The sequence below is a fragment of the Loxodonta africana genome, chromosome 16 (genome assembly GCF_030014295.1).
Source record: "Loxodonta africana isolate mLoxAfr1 chromosome 16, mLoxAfr1.hap2, whole genome shotgun sequence".
Classification (NCBI taxonomy): Eukaryota; Metazoa; Chordata; class Mammalia; order Proboscidea; family Elephantidae; genus Loxodonta; species Loxodonta africana.
Genome location: NC_087357.1, coordinates 48,344,254 through 48,370,825, shown reverse-complemented (window position 1 = coordinate 48,370,825; position 26,572 = coordinate 48,344,254). Strand labels below are relative to the sequence as shown.

General features: G+C 39.4%; 1 protein-coding gene across 1 annotated transcript in view; it reads right to left on the bottom strand.

The window, feature by feature from the left end:
* Positions 1 to 19,081: 19,081 nt before the first annotated feature.
* Positions 19,082 to 26,572, bottom strand: part of ASAH2 (N-acylsphingosine amidohydrolase 2) — a 67,364-nt gene continuing 59,873 nt past the window's right edge. Inside the window, 3 exon segments of the mRNA XM_003409023.3 lie at positions 19,082 to 20,470; positions 22,939 to 23,027; positions 25,712 to 25,771. Coding sequence (XP_003409071.1) covers positions 20,281 to 20,470; positions 22,939 to 23,027; positions 25,712 to 25,771 — 339 coding nt within the window. The 3' untranslated portion in view covers positions 19,082 to 20,280.

Here is a 26,572-nt window from a genome sequence, read left to right as displayed (position 1 = left end):
TATCAGTACAAGGCTATCAGCAATTTATATTGCAGTTTTGAGTTTTAATGCCATCATCTGAAATACTAATTGTTTTGAAAGAAACAAATAGAAGGTGGAGCCAACATGGCACCATAGACAGACGCATCATGACATCCCTCTGCAGGAAAGACCCAAAAAACTAAGTCAAACAGATAAAAATATCAATATTGGAAACTTAAACATGAAACGAAGGAATAAAGAACTAGATAGTACACCAAATGGAAGAAGAAACTGACAGAAAATGGTGAATGAGGAGAGATACAAAGTGGAGGTCCTCTGCTAACTAACAGCACATCTTGAAAAATAGCCAGCAACAAACCCAAACACGGAATATGGGAAGGCAACTTCACAGAGCTCCCAACAACAGTCAGAGCACCCAACAACAGTCAGAGCACCCAACAACAGTCAGAGCACCCAACAACAGTCAGAGCACCCAGTAACCAGAGAAACATGCTTTCCCGCCAATCACCCTTATGCCCTGTATGCCACCTCCACCCCTTCCTGACAGGCCAAGCCACGCCTTTCTGATAGAGAGCCGCAGGCCCACCACCAGCCCAGGTCCACCCCTCCCCCACTGACATTACCATTTTTTCTTTCTTCCTTTTCTCTCTCCTTTCCACCTAGCCCCATACAACACCTCCACCCCTTCCCATTGGACAATGCTGTGCCTCATGGCTTGACAGCCACTGGCCCACCCCACCCCACCCCCATCTACTGGCTCCTGCTGCATCATTTTTTTTCTTTGCCCTTTCTTCCTTTTCTTTCTCCCTCCCATCTAGCCCTGTATGCCACCTACACGCCTCCCATCAGGCCATGCCACACTACTTGGCTAGACAGCTACTAGCCCACCACCTCCCTGGGTCTGCCCCACCCCCATCCACCAGCTCCCACCATGTCACCTTTTTTTTTTTTTTTTTCATTTTCTTTTCTTCCCCCTCCCACCTAGCCCCATAAGCGAACTCTCTTCACTTCTTATCAGCCCTCAGGCCCACCCCTCCTTCAATTGCTAGCCCCCACCACACAGCCGGTTTGTTTATTTTCTCTATTTTCCTTTCCTTTCTCCTCACACCTAGACCTGTACACCACCTTCCCTCCTTTCAGTCAGACACTGCCTTGCCACTCTAGCTAGAGAGGCACAGGTGCACCAGCCCACCCCCTACCCTGGGTCTACCCTGCCCATGCCCATACCTGCCACCACATTACCATTTTCTTTTCTTTTCTTTTATTTCCTTTCTTTCTCCCTCCCACCTAGCCAAGCACATCACCTACCCTCCCTTCCTACCTGCCCTGGAGTCCACCCCACCCCCAAAGGCCGACTCCCACTGAACCACCAATTTTTTACTTTTTTCTTTTCTGTTTCCTCCTTTTCTTTCTCCCTCCCACCTAGCCGTGTATTCCACCTTCCCCCCTTCCTGCCAGGCTCCTCCATGCTGCTGCAGCTAGAGAGCCATCAGCAAACAAGCTCACAGCTTCCCTGGGTTCACCCCACCCCCGCCCACAGCCCCAACCATGCTGCCAGCTTTTTCTTTTTCCCCTTTCTTTTCTTTCTCCCTCCCATCTAGCCAAGTACAGAATCTCCCCTCCCTTCTCACCAGCCCCCAGGTCCACCTTATGCCCACTGGTCAACACCACTGCACTGCCATTTTTAATCTTTTTTCTTTTCTCTTTCTTCCTTTTCTTTCTCCCTCCCATCTAGTTATGTATACCACCTCCCCTTGTTCCCACCAGCCTCTCTTGTGATATCATAGTTAGAAGGCCACTGGCCCATTACTGACCTGGTTCTTCCCTGCCACCACCTGCCGGCTCACACTATGCTACCATGTTTTGTTTTGTTTTGTTTTTTCTCTTTATTTTTTTCTTCTCTTTCCCCCCTCCCACCTGGCCCCATAAGCCTCCTCCCTTCCTTCCCACCTGACCCCAGTCCACTCCACCCCCACTCACCAGCAACTGCTTCAACACCATGATTTTTTTTTCTTTTCTTATTTTTCTTTCTCCCTCCCACCTAGTCCTATAGGCCATCTTGCTCTCCCTCTGGCCTCTGCCACACCACAGCAGATAAGAGTGTCACTGGTGCACCAGCCTGCCACTGTCCCTGGTCTGCCTCGCCCCTACCCACCAGCCCTCATCACACTGCCATTTATTTTATTCTTATTTTTCTTTCTTTCCTTTCCCTCTACCTCCCACCTAGCCCTGTATGTCACCTCCCCCACTTCCTGCCAGCCCCCAGGTCAGCCACCCTCACCTGTTGGCTACATCTTTTTCCTTTCTTTCTCTCTTTACCTCCCCACCCCCACTTAGTCCCTTATGTCGCCCTCTGCTTCCTGCTGGCAGCCACCATGGCTCCAGGCTAGAGAATCCCCTGCCTGCTACTGCCCTGCCCACCCAGACAAGGTGGTGAAGAGTTATCAGGCCAAAGATAAGCAAGTAACAAGGCATCCCCAGCCCATCCGCCTTGATATATGAAAACAAAACAAAAAAGCAGGACGAAATAGACAAACACACAATCAATCAATAAATAAAATAATATCTTAATGTCTCAGAGACAGCAGATAAGAGCAATAAAAAGGGGACAAGGTGGCTTTAGCCAAGTGACAAAAATAAAGACTTTTCAGTAGAAGAAAGACAGCGGAACTACCTGATATGGAATTCAAAAGACTAATATTTAGAGCTTTCCAAGAGATGAGACAAGAGATCAAGGAAAACATAGACAAAATCATGGAAAACACAGACAAAACCAACCAAAACTTATCTACAATCAAGGAAAACACGGACAAAGCAATAGAAAAATTCAGGAAAGTAATACAAGAACAAAACGTCAAAATAAACAAACAATTAGAAATCATACAAAAACAGCAACTAGAAATTCAAAAGATAAACAAAATCTCAGAAACGGACAACTCAGTAGAAGATTTTAGGAGGAAATTTGAAAACATGGAAGGCAGAATCACTGAAATTGAAGATAAATCATGGATGCTACTTTGAGGAAAAATCAGAGAAAACGATAAAGAAAAATTAAGAAAACCTAAGAATCATGCAGGATGCAATCAAGAGCAAAAATCTGCACAAGAACAGGGGGAGAAATTGGAAAACACAGAGTATTGTTGAAGATTTGCTGGCAGAAAACTTCCCAAATAACACAAAAGATGAAAAGCTGACCATCGAAGAAGCTCAACAAACCCCGTATAGGATAGATCTTAAAAGAAAGTCACAAAGACAGATCATAATCACACTTGCAAAAACCAAAAACAAAGAAAGAATTCTGAAAGAAGCTCCAGACAAACAAAAAGTCACTTACAAAGGGAAAACAATAAGACTAAACTCTGATTATTCAGGAGAAACTATGCAAGGAAGAAGGCAACGGTATGACATATATAAAGCCTTGAAAGAAAAAATCTGCCAATGAAGAATAATATATCCTGCAAAACTCTCTCTCAAATATAATAGCAAAGTTAGGACATTTCCAGATAAACAGAAATTAAGGAAATTCATAAAAGCCAAACCAAACTTACAAGAAATATTAAAGGGAATTCTTCAGTTAAAGAACCAACAACATCAGACAACAATCAGAGTCTAGGACACCAGACATCATCGGCCGGATGCCAACCTAGATAAAGAACTCTTAATAATAAAACAAAGCTAAAGACTAAAACAGGAAAACAGAAGAGTCAATCTGTAAATGATGACAAAGCCAAAACAATAGAAGAGGGGAATATATGACGTAGGTATAGAACTTTCAAATGGAGAAAAAGTCAAGGCAATATCAAGTAATAGAACACTCGTTCAAACTGAAGAAGATAAGGGTAAATTTCAAGGAAACCACAAAGATAACAAACCTACTCAACAGAATAAAGAAGGAAAATGTAAAGACTCAGTGAACACAAAAGCTATGATAATGAAAGAAAAGAAAATCCACAATCAAAAGGAACACAGCACAGGAAAGTAAGACAAAGAAAACACCAGCGCCACAAAAAAAGCACAATATGACAGCAATAAACTCATACCTATTGATAATCACACCAAATGTAAACGGCTTAAATGCACCAGTAAAGAGACAGAGTGGCAGATGGATAAAAAAAAAAAAAAAAAAAAAAAGGAGCCATCAATACGCTATCTATAAGAGACACACCTTAGATGAAAAAAATCAAAGGATAGAAAAAATATATCAAGCAAACAGTAACCAATAAAGGGCAGATGTGGCAATATTAATCTCAGATAAAATAGACGTTAAGGCAAAATCAACCATAAAAGACAAGGAATGACATTATATAATTAAAGGGAAAATCCACCAATAAGGCATAACTTTAATAAATATCTATGCCAACAGACTCCAAAATACATAAAACAAACTCTAAGAGCACTGAAAAAAGAAATAGACAGTTCCACAGTAATAGTAGGAGACTTCCACACACCACTCTCCATGAAGGACAGAACATCTAAAGAGAAACTCAAAGAAGACACAGAAGAGCTAAAGGCCAAAATCAACAAACTTGAACTCATAGACGTATATAGAATACTCCACCCAACAGCAACAAAATATACGTTCTTTTCCGATGCACATGGAACATTCTCCAGAATAGACCACATTCTTGGCCACAAAGCAACCCTCAATAAAATCCAAAACATCAAAATAATACAAAGCATACCCTTTGATCACATCATCATGAAAGTAGAAATCAGTAACAGGAAGGTCAAGCGAAAAAAAAATTAAATATGGAAACTAAGTAACACCTTGTTTGAAAACTGGGTAATAGAAGAAATCAAAGAGGGAATCAAAAAATTCCTAGAATTGAATGAAATGAAACACATCATTTCAAAACCTTTGGGACACAGCTAAGACAGTGCTCTCAGGTCAATTTATAGCAAGAAACTCAAACATTAAAAACGAAGAACAGGCCAAAATCAAAGCATTAGCCCTATAACTCTAACAAAGAGAAGAAGAGCAAGTAAAGCCCACAATCACCAGAAGAAAGGAAATAATAAAGATTAGAACTGAAACAAATGAAATAGAGAACAAAAAAACAATAGAAATAATCAACAAGACCAAAAGTTGGTTTTTTTGAAACAACAAAATCAACAAAGCACTAGGCAAACTGACAAAAGAAAAGCAGGAGAGGAAGCAAATAACACAAATAATAAATGATACAGGGGACATTACAACAGACCAAACTGAAATAAAAAGAATCACAATGGAAAATTATGAAAAACTGTATTCCAACAAATTTGAGAACCTAGAGGAAATGGACAAATTTCTAGAAAAACACTACCAACTCAAACTAATACAAGCTGAGATAGAAAATCTGAACAGACCCATAAGAAGAGAAGAGACTGAAGAAGTAATTAAAAAAAAAAAAAAGCATCCTGGCACAGGAAGCTTCACTGGAGAATTCTACCAAACATTTCAGAGAAGAGTTTACGTCAGTACTACTCAATCTATTTCAGAGCATAGAAAAGGAAGGAATACTCCCAAATTCACTCTATGAAGCCTGCATAGCCCTGATACCAAAGCGAAGCAAAGAAATCACAAAAAAAGAAAATTACAGACCAATATCTCTCATGAATATAGATGCAAAGATTCTTAACAAAGTTCTAACAGAATTCAGCATCTCTGTCAAAAAAATAATAATACACCACGACCAAGTGGGATTCATAGCAGGTATACAAGGAAGGTTCAACATTAGAAAATCAGTCAATATAATCTACCACATAAATAGAACAAAAGAAAAGAATCACATGATCATCTCAAACAATGCAAAAAAAGTATTTGATGAAATTCAACACTTGTTCCTAATAAAACTCTCAATAAAATAGGAATAGAGGGAAGACTCCTCAGAATAACAAAGGGCAACTATACAAAAACAGTAAACCCTGGTGGCATAGTGGTTAAGAGCTATGACTACTAACCAAAAGATCGGTAGTTCAAATCTACCAGCCACTCCTTAGAAACTCTATGGGGCAGTTCTACTCTGTCCTATAGAGTTGCTATGAATCAGCATCAACTTGATGGCAATGGGCTTGGTTTGGGTTTTTTTTTAGAACGAAACCAACAGGCAACATCATTCTCAACAGAGAGAGGCTGAAAGCATTCCCTCTGAGAAGAAGAAGAAGACAAGGATGCCCTTTATCACCACTCTTGTTTAACATATTGCTGGAAGTCCTAGCTAGAGCAATAAGTCAAGAAAAAGAAATACCCGAACCCAAAAGAACATCCAAATTGGAAAGGAAGAAGTAAAACTATCTCTATCAGTAGATGATATCATCCTATACATAGAGAACCCAAAAATTCTACAAGAAAACTATGGAACTAATAGAAAGATTCAGCAGAGTAAGCAGCATATAAGATAAACATACAAAAGTCAGTTGGATTCCTATACAAAGAAAGTATTGAAAAGGAAATCGGGAAAACAATACCATTTATAATAGTCTCTAAAAAGATAAAATACTTTAGGAATAAATCTAACCAGAAAAACAAAAGACCTATACAAAGAAAACTGCAAAACACCATTGCAAGAAGCCAAAAGAGACCTACATAAATAGAAAAACATATTGTGCTCATGGACAGGAAAACTCAACATTGTGAAAATATCAATTCTACCCAAACTGATGTACAGATATAATGCAATCCCAATCCAAGTTCCAACAATATTCTTTAACGAAATGGAAAATCTAATCATTAACTTTATACGGAAAGGAAAGAGGCCCCAAATAGGCAAAGCATTATTGAAGAAAAAAAAAAAAAAATAGGAGGCCTCACACTACCTCTCTCAGAACCTACTATATAGCTATGGTACTCAAAACACCCAGGTACTGGTACACTGACAGACATATTAATCAATGGAACAGAATCAAGAAGCCATATGTAAATCCATCCACCTATGGTCAGCTGATTTTTCAAAAAGGACCAAAGCCCTTTAAATGGGGAAAAGACAGTCTTTTTAACAAACGGTGCTGGCAAAACTGGATGTGCACCTGTAAAAAAATGAAATAGGATCCATAACTCACACCGTATGCAAAAACTAACCCAAAATGGACCAAAGACCTAAATATAAAACCTAAAATGATACAGGTCATGGAAGAAAAAATAGGGACAACCCTAAGGGCCCTAATACACAGCATAAATACAATCCAAACTATAACTAACAATGCACTAATACCAGAAGATAAGCTAGGTAACTGGGAGCTCCTAAAAATTGAACACTTATGTTCTTCAAAAGACTGCCAAAAGAGTTAAAAGAGAACCTACAGACTGGGAAAAAAAATTTGGCTATCACATATCCAACAAGGGTCTAATCTAAAATCTTTAGAATACCTCAATAACAAAAAGACAAAAAATCCAATTAAAAAATGGGCACAGGATATGAACAGACACTTCTCCAAAGAAGACTTTCAGGTGTCTGGCAGGCACATAGGAAATGCTCGTGATCATTAGCCTTTAAACAAACAAACAAAAAAAACCAAACCCTTTGCAGTCCAGTCAATGCTAACCCAGAGCGAGCCTATAGGACAGAGTAGAACTGCCCCATAGGGCTTCCAAGGAACAGCTGGTGGATTCCACCTGCCAACTTTTCGTTTAGCAGCTAAGCTCTTAACCAATGTGCTGCCAGGGCTTCCATTAGCAGTTGGAGAAATGCGAATCAAAACTACAATGAGATACCATCTCACCCCAACATTACTGGCACTGATCAAAAAAACAGAAACTAGTAAATGTTGGAAAGGTTGTAGGGAGGTTAGAACTCTTATATACTGCTGGTAGGAATGTAAAATGCTACAACCACTATGGAAAAAGATACAGTACCTCCTTAAAAAGCTAGAAATAGATGTATCTTACAACCCTGCAATCCCACTTCTAGGAATATATCCTAGAAAAATAAGAGCCATCACACTAATAGCCGTTCACACCCATGTTCACTGCAGCATTATTCACAATAGCGAAAGGATGGAAACAGCATAAGTGCCCATCTCAACAGATGAAAGGATAAACAAATTATGGTACATACACACAATGTAATACTAAACAACGATAAAGAACAATGATGAATTCACAAAACATCTCACAACATGGATGAATCTAGGTGGCATTATGATGAGTAAAATAAGTCAGTCACAAGAGAACAAATATTGTATGAGACCACTATTATAAAAACCCAAGAAATGGTTTATACACAGAAAAAAACAAGCTTTGATGGTTACAAGGGAAAGGAGGAAGAGGGAGAGGAAATCATAGCTAGATAGTAGACAGTTGTTAACTTTAGTGAAGGAAAAGACAACACGCAACATAGGGGAAGTCAGCACAACTTGACCAAGGCAAAGTCACAGAAGCTTCCCAACACATCCAAACACCTTGAGGGACAGAGTTGCTGGGTCTGAGGGCTGGGGCCCATGGTCTTGGGGGACATCTAGGTCAACTGAAATAACATCATCCATAAAGGAAATGTTCTACATTCTACTTTGGTGAGTAGCGTCTGGGGTCTTAAAAGCTTGTGATCAGCCATCTAAAATACATCTATTGGTTCCATCATGTTCACAGCAAAGGAGAATGAAGAAAACCAAAGACACAATGAAAATATTAGTCCAAAGGACTAGTGGACCACAAGAACCAATGCCTCCACCAGTCTGAGCCCAGAAGAAATAGATGGTGCCTGGCTACCACTACCAACTGCTCTGATGGGGCTCAAAATAGAGGGTCCCAGACATAGTGGAAGAAAAATGTAGAACAAAATTCAGATTCGAAAAGAACAAACTTAACTGACCTGACAGAGACTAGAGGAACCCCCAGAGACCGTGATTCCTGTACACCCTGCTAATTTAGAACTGAAACCACTCCCAAAGTTCACCTTTCAGCCAAAGATTAGACAGGCCTATAAAACAAAAAATAACACACGTGAGGAACATGCTTTTTAGTTCAATCATGTATATGAGGCCAAACGCACAATGTCTGCTACAAAGCAAAGATGAGCAGGTAAGAAAAACTGGATGAAGGGACACGGGGAACCTGGGGTAGAAAGGGGGAGAGTACTGACACATTGTGGAGATTGGAACCAATGTCACAAAATAATTTGTGTATAAAATGTTTGAATAGAAGAAACTTATTTGTGCTGTAAACTCTCATTTAAAACACACACAAAAAAATTTTTTTAAAGGAAACAAGTGATTCAACATGTACTGACAACATGTTCATAACTGTATTGAATTAAAGACGGCTGCGAAATCTTCCGTCATGGGTTGAATTATGTCCCCCCCAAAAATGTGTGTATCAACTTGGTTAGGCCATGATTCCCAGAACTGTGTGGTTGTCCTCCATTTTGTGATTGTAATTTTATGTGAAAGAGGATTAGGGTGGGATTGTAACACCACCCTTACCCAGGTCACATCCCTGATCCAATGTAAAGGGAGTTTCCCTAGGGCGTGGTCTGCACCACATTTATCTTACAGGAGATAAAAGAAAAGGGAAGCAAACAGAGAGTTGGGGATCTCATACCAGCAAAAAAACAGTGCTGAGGGCAGAGCATGTCCTTTGGACCTGAGTTTCCCCAGGCTGAGATGCTCCCAGACTAAGGGAAGACTGATGCATCACGAGAACCTTCCTTCAGAGCCAGTAGAAAGAGAACGCCTTCCTCTGGTCCCCTGAATTGGGACGTTTAGCCTACTGGGCTATGAAAGAATAAACTTCTCTGTTAAAGCCATCTACTTGTGGTATTTCTGTTATAGCAGCACTAGATTACTAAGACAACTTCTCAAAAGGTTTACCTTATGTATAACGTAAATTTAGCTATATTATGAGATTAAAAGAAAAGCAAAATCAAATGTGTTGCTGTCAAGTCGATTCTGACTCATAATGACCCTATAGTACAGATTAGAACTGCCACATAGTGTTTCCAAAGAGTGACTGCTGGATTCAAACTGCCAACCTTTTGGATGGCAGGCAAGCTCTTAACCACTGTGCCAGCAGGGCTCCAAGATTAAAATATATGGTCTTCAACAAACCCTGGTGGCATAGTGGTTAAGTGCTATGGCTGCTAGCCAAAGGGCTAGCAGTTTGAATCCACCAGGCGCTCCTTGGAAACCTATGGGGCAGTTCTACTCTGTACTGTAGGGTCACTGTGAGTCAGAATTGACTCGATGGCAATGGGCTTAAAAAAAAAAAAAAGCAAAAGATTTCCTCTATCCTCACCTAGCATACTTTCACAGTCTTTGTATTATTTCCTTTGTGATTCAGTAGATGGCGCTGTAGATTTAATGTAATGTAGGGAAAATCCCACAGAGTTAAGTGTAGATTCATCCTGATGTGAATATCCTGGTATTTTTACCCTTTGTAGTATCCAGTTAGAACTGTGGCACTGGGTTTCTGGGGTTTAGTATCCAGTTGGAAACCCTGGTGGTGGGTAGTAGTTAAGTGCTCAGGCTGCTAACCAAAAGGTTGGCAGTTCAAATCTACCAGGCACTCCTTGGAAACTCTTTGGGGCAGTTCTACTCTGTTCTATAGAGTCACTATGAGTCGGAATGGACTCGACGGCAGTGGGTTTGGTTTGGTTTGAGTAGTATCCAGTTTAGGGTCGCTAGGAGTTGTAATTCACTCGATGGCAACAGGTTTCAGTTTCTTTGTTCATTTTGGTTTCCAATATTGTCAATCAGCCTAGAGAGAAACTTAGGTATTTTGTTGGAATGTGTGGGGCTAGGGTAAAGCAGTGAAGATGTAAGAAATGGTTTTCTGCCCCTCCTGGAAAATCTACCTGTGTATCTCACCCTTTTAAAGAGAATATTCATGGAATTCCATAAATCAGAAAAGGCAAATACAGGACCCTCATTCTGCTACCTATCCATACTCAGCCCATGTCAGATAGTGCTGATCCGTCACAGCACTCTTTCCCACTGGACCCAAACGCTGTCTCTCAATCCTTTTCAGTACACTTCTCCACACAGCTACTACAAATCAACCAACAAAGACACCAAAAATGAAATCTGTATCCTGTTGCCATCGAGTGGATTCTGACTCATAGTGACCCTATAGGACAGAGTGGAACTGCCCCGTGGGGCTTCCAAGGAGCGCCTGGTGGATTCAAACAGCCAAACTCTTAACTACTACGCCACTAGGGTTTCCAGTACCTGCCAGAGAGCTCAGAAAGTTTCAAGGTCAAATCCTTGATTAGACTCAAAGTTATTAAGAAACCTATCCAAAGCTTGCTAGATGGTTTATGACAGAACCTGACAGGAAGCCAAGATTTTTGACTCTTAAGGAAGGTTTTATTCCACTATCTTAATCCCCTATTGCTAAATGTCAAACTATTTAAATGCAAACCTGAGGGCCAAGTCCAGATAATTAGGCTCAAGGGGTCTCTGTGGTCTCAAATGGCCCCATTCCTCATTTAGAGAGGTGGCAGGGAAGAACACGTAAAAGTTAAATTGAAAGCAGTTGCTGGGAACCTATATTACTTGTGCGGCTAGCCTGGCAAGGCGAATTTATCTTGTTGGAAGATAGTCTTGCTTTGTTGACCCCAGAAGGTCGTGGCTCTCCATTCGCTCCTGCACCAGGGCTTACGATCCTTGAAATACCAAGGCTCCTTACTCCTTGGCTCTTAAGGCAATTAGGTATCAGTTTTGAGTCAAGTAGCAAGTCTCTTCAAGAATATTGCTTTTTCAGGAACCTTTTTTTTTTACTATGATTTTTCATATGGTGGCATAGTGGTTAAGAGCTATGGCTGCTAACGAATAGGTTGGCAGTTTGAATCCACCAGGCGCTCCTTGGAAACTCTATAGGGTCGCTATGAGTCGGAATCGACTCCATGGCAACCCGTTTTAGACTACGATTTTTCAGCTTCTAATTCCGTTGTTTTGGAAGTGTCACAGGGAAACCTGAGGGTGAAGCCCTTAAACTACATCCTGCTACTTTTCTTCCCAAAACTACCGTCATTGCCAGAAAGATCATTTCCAATGGGCCTCTGGGCATTTCTAGATGAAAATCACGCCAAAATTGTAAACTCCATGCATCCAAAAGTGGTGTTGTCACCCTCCAGCTCATTCCTGATTTTCCTCTAGCAGTTGCAAACTCTTCCAAAGGCACTGCTATATCCCTGGGTAGTGCAAACAGTTAACACGCTCAGCTGCTAACTGAAAGATTGGAAGCTCAAGTCCACCAGAGGCATCGCAGAAGAAAGACCTGGTGATAAGCTTCGGAAAAATCAGTCATTGAAACCCTATGGAGCACAGTTCTATCCTGACACACACGGGGTCCCCATGAGTCAGAATCAGCTCTACGGCAACGTTTTTTTTGTTCTCTAGTCACCCAGATTTGCAATGTCTTTTCACCCCCTCTTTTTATCTCACCCCATTCTCAGCAGTCATACAGTCCTATCTGCCCTGTGTCCATTCCAATACATGCATTTGTTTTATATAATCCTCAGTGACAGTTAAATTAATTAACAGCTAAACAAATTGGGCATTTACCACATGCCAGTCATTGTGTCAACAGCTGTCATGGATTGAATTGTGTCCTCCAAAAATATCTGTCAACTTGGCTGGGCCATGATTTCCAGTATTGTGTGATTGTCATTTTGTCATCTGATGTGATTTTCCTACGTGTTATAAATACTATCTCTATGATGTTGATGAGAGGAGATTAACAGCAGTTATGTTAATGAGGCAGGACTCAATCTACAAGATTGGATTGTGTCTTGAGACAATCTCTTTTGAGATATAAGCGAGAGAAGCAAGCAGAGAGACATGGGGACCTCACGCCACCAAGAAACAAGAGCCAGGAGTACAGTACATCATTTGGACCCCAGGTCCCTGCACCTAGTCCGGGGGAAGATTAACGACAAGGGCCTTCCTCCAGGGCCGACAGAGGGAAAGAGCCTTCCCCTGGAGCTGTCGCCTTGAATTTGGACTTCTAGCCTACTAGACTGTGAGAGAACAAACTGTCGAAGCCACCCATTTGTGGTATTTCTATTATAGCAGCACTAGATAACTAAGAAACTTATTCTCACAACCTAAAAAGGTTAAGTACTGTTATTTTCCTTATTTTTATAAAGAAATTACTATGAAGAAACTGAGGCTTTAAGAAATTAAGTCAAACAGGGAACCAGGGGGGCGGAGAAGGCAATAGTCTTGATTCATCGAGGAGCTGGCACCCAATGTCGCAAAACAATTTGTATATTAGCTGTTTAGTGAGAAACTAATTTGCTCCTGTAAACTTTCACCTAAATCACAATAAATTTTTAAAAAAGGTAAAAAAAAAATTGTCATTTACTCAGGATCTGACACTGGATAAGTGGTGGAACTAGGATTTTAACCAGGTAGTTTCCAGAATACTGTAAAGATGGCGTGAAAGAGGTGTCTGATGACCTCCAACCCCACAAGGAGGAAGGAGAACTAAGATCAACAACCCAAGGCTGATTCCTATGAGGTGAAGGACATCCCTCCTCTCTCCGCCATCTTTACTAATTCTGACACCAGCTGTCCCTCGCACCCCACTCTACTTCTCTGCTGGCTTTGGTAATTCATTGCAATGGCCATCCACAGTTCTGGAAAGACTTTCAAAGTGTATACTCCCCTTATTATAGCAGCATCAGCTTTATTTATAAAATGACACATGCTAGTTTGTTGAAATCCCACTAAGGATGGTTTTTTCTGAATTGCCACCTGGAAACACTGGCTATTTAGGGGATGTGGTGGTTCCCTACTGGACTTTAAGCTTGCAATTGCTGTAATATTAGATTTACGTGTCAGTTTATCTCACAAACCATACTCACAAGTATGGGGTTTACTAGGGAAGTAAGTTACAATTCAGGCTTAGGAACACTCAGGATATAGTTCTTTCATCAGGACAGCCTCTTCCTAACTATGCTCCCAGGCATGCCTCTCCCGAGCCCTAGTCCATTCCCCAAAGGCAATCAGCTTTCTCTCTCCATGGGCCGGGAAGCCCACTGTGCTGTCTCCTGATGCTGAATCTCTCCTGCTGCCTGTTCTTACAGGCTCCAGGGTCATAGCTCTCTCTATCTCCCCCCTACCACTCCATTCCCCCCTTCCAGCACAGGGATCCCAAGTCTAAAGAATGTGCTCTCCACTTCTGGCTATTTTTTCTTTGTGGTGGTGGGCTCCCCTCAGCTCTGGAATTGGCTCTTTTAAGGCAAAACTGACCAATCCCCTTAGTAAGCCACAATTACCCTATCACACCATCACCTGGGTGGGAGTAACAAAACCATGGCTAGAAAGGCCACACACAAAAGTAATTAATCACACTGCAAATACTCTCTCTTAATCATTAACACATATAGCCTCATAGAAATATAGATTATTACTATGACCATTTCAAAACCAGGGTGATTAAATAACCTTCTCGAGATCACAGCCATAATTCAGCCTCAACTTGACCAGACTCCAAAACCCAGGTACTTTCCTCCACTTTATACATCTTCTCATTTATATCCCGTGATTATAAGCTATGCCTCTAGAAAAAAAGCCTCAGTCCCTGTGAAATTGTTTTTGTATTTGTGGACAATTAAGGTTAAGTGGAACAGATGAAAGAGTGACAATGGGGTCATCATAATGCCATCCACAGTTCTGGAAAGTGTATACCCCCCTCATTATGGTAGCATCAGCTTTGTTTATAAAATGGCACATGCTAGTTTATTGAAATCCCACTAAGGATGGATTTTTCTGAATTGCCACCTGGATACACTGGCTGTTTAGGGGATGTGGTGGTTCCCTACTGGACTTTGTTTTAAGCTAGCAATTGCTGGAATATTAGGTTTATGTGTCCATTTACCTTACCATGGTCTTGAGGAAAAGGTGAATTTATTACTTTGGATAGGAAAGCTACAATAAAAGATGCGGTGTGGTCAAGGCAGTGGAGTGGTAGATCTCTCGTCCTCTGGCTGGGGTTTAGCCCAGACCCCAGGCTTCTGGTTTGCCCATTCTCCTAAAGCACGGCCAGAAAAAAAAATAAACAGTCTGGGTTTCTGATTATTTGGCATTATGCAGGCTAAGATATCTTGATGTTCATGTGTGCTTCAGTTTTAAAGTATAAGGTATAGGCTGGAACTCTGGACTCCAGCTAATGGGAGAGAGAGGTCTTTATGGGTGGCATTTGCCACGTTCCCAGGTATAGTATCGAACCAGCCTAGGCAGATCTCTGCTTTCCTTCCCTGGTCAGTTCAAACCCCAAATGCCACTGCAGCCATCTCTCTCTTATCCTCATTCACCTAGGGCCAGGTCAGGGGACACCAGTCCCTTATCTCTCTCATCCCCATTCATTTGGGCCAGGTCAATGGGTATTGGTCCCTTCTGTATTTCCTAGGCTCAATAATTCGATAGAACAACTCACAAACTGCAGGGAAACGACTGTCTTTAATCTAGAAGGAAAAGGATCCAAAAACAGAGGTCCAGAAGAGGTTTTACCACAGAACTTCCACATCCCCAGGGGAAATACTTACCCTCCGGAAATCAGAATATTTCCTCTCTCCAATCTGGAAGCTCCAATGAGCATCCATCTGCACCAGCTTTTATTGGCCTCACCTTGTGCCCTCCTAAGACTTAATCAGCATCAAGCCCCCCAGGAGATTCCACTTGATCAAGTCATTCCCCACTCATTGGCCTCAGGTGTGGTCCTGCTCACAGGAACCACAGCCAAAGGCCAAATTGTTTACTGCAAAGGGGTTCCACTGCTAACTTCCACACCTCAAAATAGGTATACAAAAGCAAAAGACAAACAGTAGATCCGGAAACATGAAATGGACAGAAGTAAAGTCTCTTTTTAATAAATTCAATTCCAGTAGACAAGGTTACAGCCCATGAAGAAAGAAGGGTAATTCCCAGTATATACTTGCATCTATAGGAAGCTTTTTTTTTTTTTTTTTCTGGAAACAGATATTATTTTCTTTGCTTATAAGGGATGTGTTGTATTATTACAGCCGGGGCAAATACATTCAAGCACATGTATGCTATGGCTGCACAACCTCAAGGAGGAAAACGTTAGTGCAAATATAAAATCAAATTGCTATTTATGAAGGCAAAGTTTAGTGCCACTATTCATGGAAGCACTTGTCCCCTTACCGTGTGGGAACGGGAGTCTGTCGCCTGAGTCCCTGAGTGAGAAGATGTGGAGCAGCTCCTCTAGCTGACCCCAGTGGGCATGTGGTGAAATCAAGAAATAAATCTCTATTGTTGCAGCAAAACTAACCCATCTTGACTGACACATTTACATAACAGTCACTTCCACCATCTCTTTTTTCTTATTATCAAAACTTGCCTCCATCTCTAGAGGTCGAAAATGCCAAACAGTCTCTTTCCCAGCCTCCCTTGCAGCTAAGAGTGACTGTGTGACACAATTCTGGACAAGTAAATGTAAATTCTCCTTGTGTTCCTACTAAATATTTCCCACCTTCTAAAAAGAGATTCTGAGGAGAGCCCTCCTCTTCTTGCTGTTGCATGTAATTGGCAGCCATGTTTCAGCTGAGAGAACAAGCCTGAGATTTAAAGTCAACATGTTAAGAAAACCACTGACATCCTTGGTAACATCACTGAGGGTATCTGTACCACACCTGAATTTGTCACCTCAATCCTTATTGCTATGTGAGATTGTAAATGTCTTCAGTGTTTGGACTACTGTTGATCGGGTATATTTTGTTACCGCAGAATGCATTCTAATTGAATGGGAAATATGCAAATTTCCCTCTCTGGTATCATACACAGTATGAAACGAAAGCATCTTTTGGAAGCACTAAAGACATAAAAGGATCAACTGTTGATAAACCTTTTGGCAAAATATGAAATCCAGTTAATATTAGAAAAGCACAGTGTGCCTGCTTACTTTGGAGGAGAAGCATAAGAGAGCAAATTAGAAAAGGATATTCATAAGTAAATTTATTTTTATTTTTATTCTGGACCTCTTTGTTCAGAACGGGCTCATAAAACAATTTTACAAAGAGCTATCTGATTAGGAAACTCTCTATTTATGTTGCCCTAGTAGGGTCGCTATGAGTCAGAATCGATTTGACAGCAATGGGTTTTTTTATGGGAATAGTAAAGAATGCCAATCATGTGTATTTTACCAGCGGTAGATATTCACAGATCGAGGAGGAACTGATAAAGAAGTGGTTCCCTTATGTTTGGTAGTTAGTTACAGAAGTCATTCCTATCCCTGTCCCACCTGATTTACATGAAATCTGCCATCTTTTGTTTCATCTCTTAAAAAAAAAGTATTCATTTGTCAACATTATCTTACTAGAAAATACTTTCCCAGGTATAGTTCTTAATTTATTATTAAATATTGATAAGTTTTTACAATACTCATCAAAAAAATATAGACCTAAACAAAACCAAGACCGAGAATTTTGTCCTATTCACTCCCAGTCAATAGTTAATCTTCGCAATAACGTGTTCTCTCTTTAGATGCAAGTAGAGCTCATTCAAAGAAAATATATACATTCTGAAATGAGCTGTCAGCTTCATTCTGTTGAGTCATGCAGGATCGTCTTGAGGTACTTAAATGAAAACAAAATTTTTTTTTATATAATTCAAAAAAGTCATGAACATCTAATGAAATCCAATTGCCATTTGTAAGAAAGATTAAACTTGCCTGAACCACTCTTCATGTCCTGACTCCAAATGAGTGTGCATTATTTTGTCTGGTCTTTTCTTCTTGTTTCTACTGCCTTTAGCAGCTATATTTTAACTTAGATAACATTGACCTAACATCGTATACCAAAAGGGCTTTGAGTAAAGAATGTCAAAATGTGCCCGGTTAAAAAAAATATATGTATATATATATATATTTCTTCCAGGTAGAAGGATCATTCAGTGCTTTGTGAAGAAGTCAGAACATCCTCCAAAAAAAAAGAGTAGGCAGGTACAACAAATGAAACACAGACACTTGAACATGAGAAACAAAGTCTCCAAAATAATTCTCCCACCAACCCAACCCCTATTTTCCATCTTCCCCATCAGTTTTCAGGAGTTTTCTCCACGTGGTTTGGCTCCAATGAGCCAGGCCCAGCAGCAGCCACAGACACAGATTTGGACCTGTGTTTTCTTAGGAAGGAATTAGATCTTCGTGGTGTTCTTTTCTGCTCAGGTGAGTAACTGCAGCATCTATAATGCAGAGATCTGGTTTTATTTTTATATACAAACTGCAGAAATAGAACTTCATGGGTTGGAAGAGATGGGAGCTAGTGAGAAAGGATGCTCCTGTGGCTTATCTGGGGCCAGGAGTACTAGTAGCCAGGTGGCTAGGTGCAGAAGGATCAGGAGGTAATACAAGGGCGGACTTAGCACAGTTACCAGTGAGCAAGAGGGAATCACAGAAAAACTGCGGAAAGCCTAGGTAGGAGAATGGAGGTGGTGAGAAATAATTCAGACACTCTTCTGTGTAATGAGAAATACTTTTTTACAACCATATAATAGCATCTAATATAATTTATCTGTCTGGAGTCATCTACTTTTAGAATCACCTGCTCTTTTAGGCCCCTGAGCTTTTTACACTAAATACTTTGGTTTCTTTAGGAAAAATTATCCTCTGAAATTCCAGATTAGTTAACTCTACAGCACTTAGCTTCCATAAAAACTCTCTCAACTACTGATTCATCAAAGGGTGTTCCAGATTCATCCTAATGCAATAAAGCACGTACATAAATGTGGTTAAGCCGTACATAAATGATTGTTACTATTATCATTGTCAGCATCATTATTATTTTTCAAACACTAAAGTTTATTGTTGAAATAAAGGTTGATCTTCCCCCAAAATGCTAAAGGTTTTGCACACATACGGAAGTATGACTTGGATAGCCTGGGAGCTACTGGTTAGTTAACTCGGATCATTTTAAATGCAATTAGTACTTTTAGCCAATTAATATCAGATTGTCATATTTTATTCTTCGGGACATTAGGCTGGGTGTTTCACCATGCCTCAAATTACCTTTCAAAACAGCATTTTCCAAATTGTTTGCAGCCTCTTTCCCCCCAAATTAGAGCATCTAACATAAATGATATATAAGATGTGACCTGAGGATTCCTAAACCCATTGCTGTCGATTGTGACTCATGCAACACTGTAGGACAGAGTACAACTGCCCCATAAAGTTTCCAAGGCTGTAAATCTTTATGGAAGTGACTTGATTACTGACTTTTAATGCCTTCCCAGAATTTGTATAACAAATTGAATACTTTCTCGTTCAAAATAGTCATCTTTTGATGCTTACCTTTATCCCAAATATGATATCACAGCTTGTCAAGGCCCAGGCAGTAGTACAATGCTGAGCCTGTGAGTAAGTCTCAATAAATAGTTTATAACTGAATAGATCCGTGAGTGGGTGAGTGAGTGAGTGAGTGAGTGAGTGAGTGAGTGAGTGAGTGAGTGAGTGAGTGAGTAATAAAAGAACAAATGAGTGAATTTAGAGCCTTCCTTTTAAGGACTGCCTTCCCAGCCAGAAGCACTTTTGTTTGAATATCTATACTAACTGCAAGGCTTTGTTTGTTTGGGGGGAGGAGTGAACTTGATTAATGAAAACAGTACAAAAATCATTCCGAACAAGTCTTGGGAATAAGAGACACAATCAAGATGGGGTAAGGACACTTAAGGAAACACAGGGCATGATCAAAATATCACAAGTCTGGCTTTCTTGTAATTGGGCTCCGAAGGCAACTGGAGAAATGATTTCAGCATCAACAACTCTGGCCTAGGCATATCAACTCCAGGATGACTGCTCTGAAAAAGCTACGCTTATTTGAATGTAGAAAAACTGGCATGTTAATTTTTCATTTCCTTATTGGGCTCATACAATGATGGTCAGTTTTTACATACTGTTTTTTAAATGTGATTGGGGGAAAGGTCCTGTAACCTTATGCTTATCTTAAATCCACAAAATCTCAGTTTTCCTATTTGTAAAATGATTTCTATAAACTTTTCCAGTGCTAGTATTCAATAATTCCATAAATAAATAGGTTAAACATTGCTCATACATCTTTAACCATTCTTACCAATACTTCAGAAGTTCTGTATCAGAGGCAATAATCCCTTTAAAGAGCCGCAAAGCCTTAAGGTAAATCATGTTTTAGGCTGTAGACCACAAGCTACATAGCTGCTGGAGAAGATAAATGGGACACACACATCTCATACACACACCCCTACCTCTGCCCCATTAGAAGTAAACTTTCTGTCCGTCCCCAACAGGGACAATTATAGCAGTCAACATGGTAGTTTACATTCATGTGAAATCAGTTCTATAAATCATACAGAGTAATGCAGTTTTTTAAACGATTTGTCCACTTTTCACTAAGAAGTTACAACTTCAAAAGCAGAGGAAGTGCCTTCAAATGAAAGTATGACTGCAGGCTTGAGGATATCCTGTTTCCGATTGTGTCCAAAGTATTTTACTCTGTAGGTTCCAGGCTGGGTAGTGGCTGGGATATGCCATTCTATTGTTGCATTGCTCTGGCCCAGTGATCCCTTGTGCCAATAAAAACTGTTGGTAGAAAATAAATAAACAAATCCCAATTTTACTCTTAAAAACGTGTGATTGGATAGCCATTTGTTCAACAAATATTCATTAAGTAGCTATATGAGCAAAGCACTACACTAGACATTGGAGGTACAACAACAAACGAAACAGAAAAACAAACATAAATCCCTACTTTCTAAAAGAGGACCTTTAAAGAAAAGCCATTTACATAAATTACTTGTTCTACCTTTCTAACTACCTAAATTCTATCTACCCCAAGAAGTTTGACTTGATATTCAGAATACAGGATGTTTCTTGTTTTAGAATTGCTAAAGTATCCTTTCAGCCATTATTATACTTTGCCTCAACTGACGCTTCTTTTCTCAGCTAGATTAATATAAATATACATTTACATATATATAAAAAGAGAGAGAGATCACATGTGCCAGAGTCTGTTTTAGAGGTACTCAGAATACCACAGGTAGACATACAGGTAGCCCCCAGCTTATGAAAGGGTACTATTCTGACAACTCTGTCCTAAGTCAGTTCTGACATACTTGAATACCTCATTTTCTTTTTTTTTTTAGTTTTCATTATGGCAGTGTTTTGAACAGTAAATCATAACATTAAACATCTGTGAATGAACATCTGAGAATGATCACATCAGCAAATTACATGCTGCAACACTGTACGTAATACATATTACTGATGATAAGATGTTAAAAAAAAAAAAAAAAGACTGTCATGTGGTTCCTCATAACTCAAATACGTCATAAGTCAGGGACTACCCGTAGTTCAAAGTTCCTTGAATATATGCTCTTCTGGGGTGGAGGTGGGAAGAAAGTGAATAAAAAAGTTTAAAAAACAAACAATCACACCAACCCATTGTCGTCAAGTCGATTCCGACTCATAGCAACTCTATAGGACAGAGTAGAACTGCCCCATAGGGTTTCCAAGAGTGCCTGGTGGATTCAAACTGCTGACCTTTTGGTTAGCAGCTGTAGCTCTTAATTACTACGCCACCAGGGTTTCCAATAAACAAGTAAATTAGTAAATAATTTTGAAGTGATAGGTGCAATGAGGAAAATAAGACAGACTCCTATACAAGGAGGTAGCATTTCAACTCAGTCTGAATAATGCTACGGAGCCTACACAGATCTGGAAGAACACTCCAAGAAGGAACACAGCATGCGAACTGTTTGAAACAGGAACAAATCTGATGTGGCCAGGGAACAGAGAGCTGGTGAAGACTAGGACCTTGTAAACTGTGGAAGAGTAGTTGAAATGAGAGAAATAGAGTCAGATCATGTCGGTTCTTGAGGACCATGGCAAGGGGTTCAGATATTCTAGATACAGTGGGGCAAATTGAGCTACCTGACTGATATCTCAGTTAGATAAAGAGCAAATTCTTTGGGCACAAAGGATGTGCTCAACATTCTATGCTTTTCAGTGACAGGGCCAGTGATCTTAATACATATTTTATGATATTGCTGCTGATAAACAAGACAGATGTCTACACCTAACATCCTCAAGGTTGACTGCTAATCTGACTTTTCATTTTTTGAAAACAAATCATTTTTTATTATCTATATAACCTTGTTTTGCAATAAATATACATTACTATTTTTTTTAATCACAAAAAAAAATTTTTTTTTTTTTAATTCCCTAGAGTCCTAAAGACCAGAGGGAAAAATTATGCCCATATTTATGGCTATCAAGCGTCAAATTCCTATTTTCAATTAACTACATGAACCAAACCAACAAACATAGTTTGAGGCAATCTAAATTAGACAAAAATTGTCAACAATTTCATCCACTTCCATTTCATACCCCTGTCCTGTGGTATGAATTTTATAGACGTGGGAACGGAAACATTTTCTTATTTCAGACACATTGTCAAGTATTCAAAATATCTATTCAGCTCAGGAATTTGGCAACAAAAGACACTGAGATATATCTCTCTGAGGAAACTCTGTGAGCATATTCCTTCCCTGCTTGAGTGGGTAAGAGTTAAACACTCAAATCTCTTGTGTTTCAGTAACTCAATGAATAATTATTGGTAGTATATAAACATGCAATACACATCTGGTACAGGCTATTCTCCCAGGAAGAACGTCAGGCTCTACAAAGCCACCTCAATACCTTCACCCAGCACCCCTTTCAACCAATTTGCAAGAAGTCGAGCCAGCTTTCAGGGTAATTTCTGTGACCATGAAAAAAAAAAAACAAAGGAGAACTAACAGGTGTTCACAATAATGGAGGCCATAACTTCATTAGCACCTAATCTTACAGAAGCACACACCATGCTGTTTTGTAGAAAAACAGAATCAAAAGGAAGTCTAATAAATCAACCCAATATGGCCAGAATGCTCCTTGGGAATTTGATATCATTAATACCATGTATTGATTCAGTCTTCTCATTTGTCTTCCCTGCGTTACTAGCCAACCGTTTTCAAGACTTGAAAGACAAAATAGTCAATAAACATGCTCACCGAGTCTCCCAGGAGGCATCATTATGCACTATCTGCCACAACGCTGAAGTGGCCTCATATTTCTCCACAGTGAGGAAGGTGTGTTGGGTCTGAAACACAGTTAATATACCTTGATCAGGCACTACAGTCACAAAAAGGAACCTCTCTGTAAATACTCCCCCTCTTTGTTTACCAAATGCTAACCAGCTAATAACTTGTTCTAAAATGTATTAGAATTTCATCCAAATTCTTAGGTATTCCTCTTAATCTATGGAATTTTACTTCAGAATATTAATTTATCCAGCCTACTAAAGAGCCATCTGTTTTTTAGAAAATTGAATGAAGCATAATTTTAGAGCTGTTAACAAATTGTGGAACTTCGGGCAGAGAAGAGTCTGGGGAATAAACTTGAGATTTTAAAAAAAGCCATGTTAAATCTTTTCATAACATCTTTATTGACCTATACTCCAAGGCTTTTTCTAATCACATCAAGATTTTGGAGGGAAAATGGGAGCATTTCCTCATCTTCCCATGTTCAGGTAAATGAGCTATTAGTTAATGTAGCTCCTGGAGTGAGAAATGAACTGAAAAGGATGTATAAATCATCCTTGTCCTGGGGTGATGAAGGTAGTCCTGATATTTTGTCATAATGGGCTCCCAGACACCACATCATTAGAGGATTTTATTTCCCCATTGGAAAAAATACCATAATAGAGCAATTTGTACCAGACCAAGAATTCAGCTTCAAATAAAGCACAGATTTGATTAATATGACAAATAAAAATATACGAAGGCCATAAATCTCCAATTTCTCTGAAAATCCTTTAGATTGTGGGCCCCTTAATGGCAAGGCTTATGTCTAATCACCTTTACCAATCACAGTCCTTCACTCCTATTATTTACAGTTGCTCAAATAAACATTTTTTGAGTGGATCACTTATTCACAGCTAGGCCATAATCATTTAAAAATCTTCTCTAATTATTCAACTGATGGATCATATTTAATAAATGGTTCATAACCACAGTGACTTGTAAAGATAGCTTCATCTCTGCCTATTTTGGACAGAGTGATATTGGGTAGGCTTTAGATGAAGTAGAAGTTAGGGTGGAACCTAACAAATAGTATCGAGAGTACAGACTGGAGAATCGCTCTAGGTAGTTGAGTATTAGGGACAAAATGTGGGACTCTTCTCTCCTACCTCCCTATCTTAATCTCTTCCAGATGCATAATTAGTTAATACAAGTTACTTAATTGCCATCTACTCATCTGTAAAATAGTAATAATAAAACCTAACTCATTGGGTAGAGTGAGGATTAAATTGAATTTATGTGATAATGTATGTAAGGCACTTAGCTTAGTACCTGCAAATAGTAAGCATTCAATAAATGTTGATGAGGTCGATGAGGTGATGGTTACTAATAATAAAGGGTGCCAGAGATTGCTTTATACTGAGTCCCAAAGCATTCTTAGAAATTAAATCTGTTCTTACTACAGTGCTTTAAGCATTTTGTTCTTCTGATTCTCCGTGCAATAACGATGATAGTATTTTTCCACCTTAGGGTTATCAGATTACAGCTAAACCTGCAGTTTTGATATGACACTTTGATGTCTTCAGGAAAAATACATAAATAAATAATGTTATAAAGATGTAAATAATATTCTGGCATAGAGAAATTATTTCAAACAGGCTCATTTGACTAACTAAGCAGCAAAACATTTTTCCCCAGTGTCATACCTGACAATGTCGTGTTGCCAAAATTGATATTATGGCAATAATGACATTCTAATGAGCAGAAACTGGAAGGCCCATTTTAAAGAAAGATACTTTGGATTATAAGTAAGTGTGGGTCCTGGAAAGAATGGCTCATCAAGTGAATGCATCCTCAGCCACAGTAAAAAAAACCTGACCTTGAAATTTCTTTCATGTGCTCTCTTACTTTTTCTTTCTTTCTTGTTTGAATTTTTACAACTAGAATGTGTCCATGTATTGCTCATGTAGTTATAAGAACATTCTAAAAAAGTTACAGAGGAGTAAAATTACTTCTTTTATACATATTTAGACTTCATCATATATATGATTAAAAAAGTCTAAAATGATATGTAACAAACCAATAGTTTATAGTGATTTCCACTGGAAAGCAGGTTTGTGGGGAGAGGGGTACTTGTCTACACTATTCCCTTCTATAATACTTGTTTTCACATGAGGCATGTATTTCTTGTGCCATTTTCAAAACTAAATAAACAAATTTCCTACTAGTGCCAGTATTAAGGAATGGGGAAATGGCCACTAAGGAAAAAGTAAAGCACATGGGCCAGGACTCCATGCCAGTAGGGTATCCACCCAGGTGATCCATGTTCAGTCCACAATGGCAGAGATAGGACCATAGACAGCAATACTGGAGGAGGTGGAAAGGGCCAAAAAGGGAGGAAGGAGAAGCCAAAGAACACTTCACCTGCTTGGCCCTTGAGTTATTTTATCAATTATACTGGAATTTCACATTTGAATACCTAAATGGGATGTGTTCAAATTAACATCTTCCCAAGAGACAAGGCAGTTCCATATACATTATTCTGTACATGGCCCTAAGGAGAGCCTATCAAATGTTTCCTGTGTACTTTTTTCCCAGACTCAATTCCACATTAACTATACCACTGGAAATCTTCCCACATCTACAAAAGTCAAAAAGATTTGCCACATTTTACCTTTGTGTTGTTAACCTCCAGAGGGACAGTCAAGTAAATCAAAGGCTAAAACATGTATTTAATTTTTTTTAAAGAATCATTGGTGTTTACCTCATTTTCTGCTGAATTCTTTGGGTTTGCACCTACAAATGTAACTTCAGCAACTTCTCCCTGGGGGGAAAAAAAGTCATGTTATCAGTTCTACCAAAAGGATTTTTTTATTGTGCTCATATTTATGGCATAATTATTTATATGTTCTACAATTCTATGAGCCTAGATGCATTCTATTCTATTTAATTAAGTGAGTTATCTTCTCAGAATAGTAGAGAAATTACTCTTGCAACAATGGATGCAGGGATTTTTGGCCAATGAATTACTCTAGAACTTTTGGCCAATGAATTTGCTTGTGGTAGATTTAAATATAGATGAAGAGTTAGAGCTATAAAAAAAATAGTATTAATTATAGCACACTAAAATGGCTCCTTCATCACTTGGTATATGCCCCCAACCCCTGCCAACACACACACACACAGGGGATGTACTGAATCAAATAAGAACATGCAACACTCTCCATGAGCAATTTATGTCTCTATTTATACTTATCCAAGATGGAGTGATAGGGCACAGATTTAACTTCCCCCATAAAACGACTAAAAAACTGGACAAAATATATAAAACAATGTTTGTTTGTTTTTTTTTTAAGACAGTGAGCCTCAAGCAATTAAAGACAGTGATCCTTGAGTGGCAGAAAATAAATAAGATGAACCCTACTACCACCCCAGCTTAATGCCTTCAGAGAGTTTACAGGCCATGACACAAGGAAGCAGAATTCATTTGAAGCTAGGCAGTATTCTTAAATTGAGGATACGGAAATTGAAGTCCATGGAGGCCAAAGAGTCTTGATTTCACAGGGTAGAGTACTAGACAGAGAGAAGAGTATCAGAGTGAGGAGAGCTGCAGAAATAGACAACT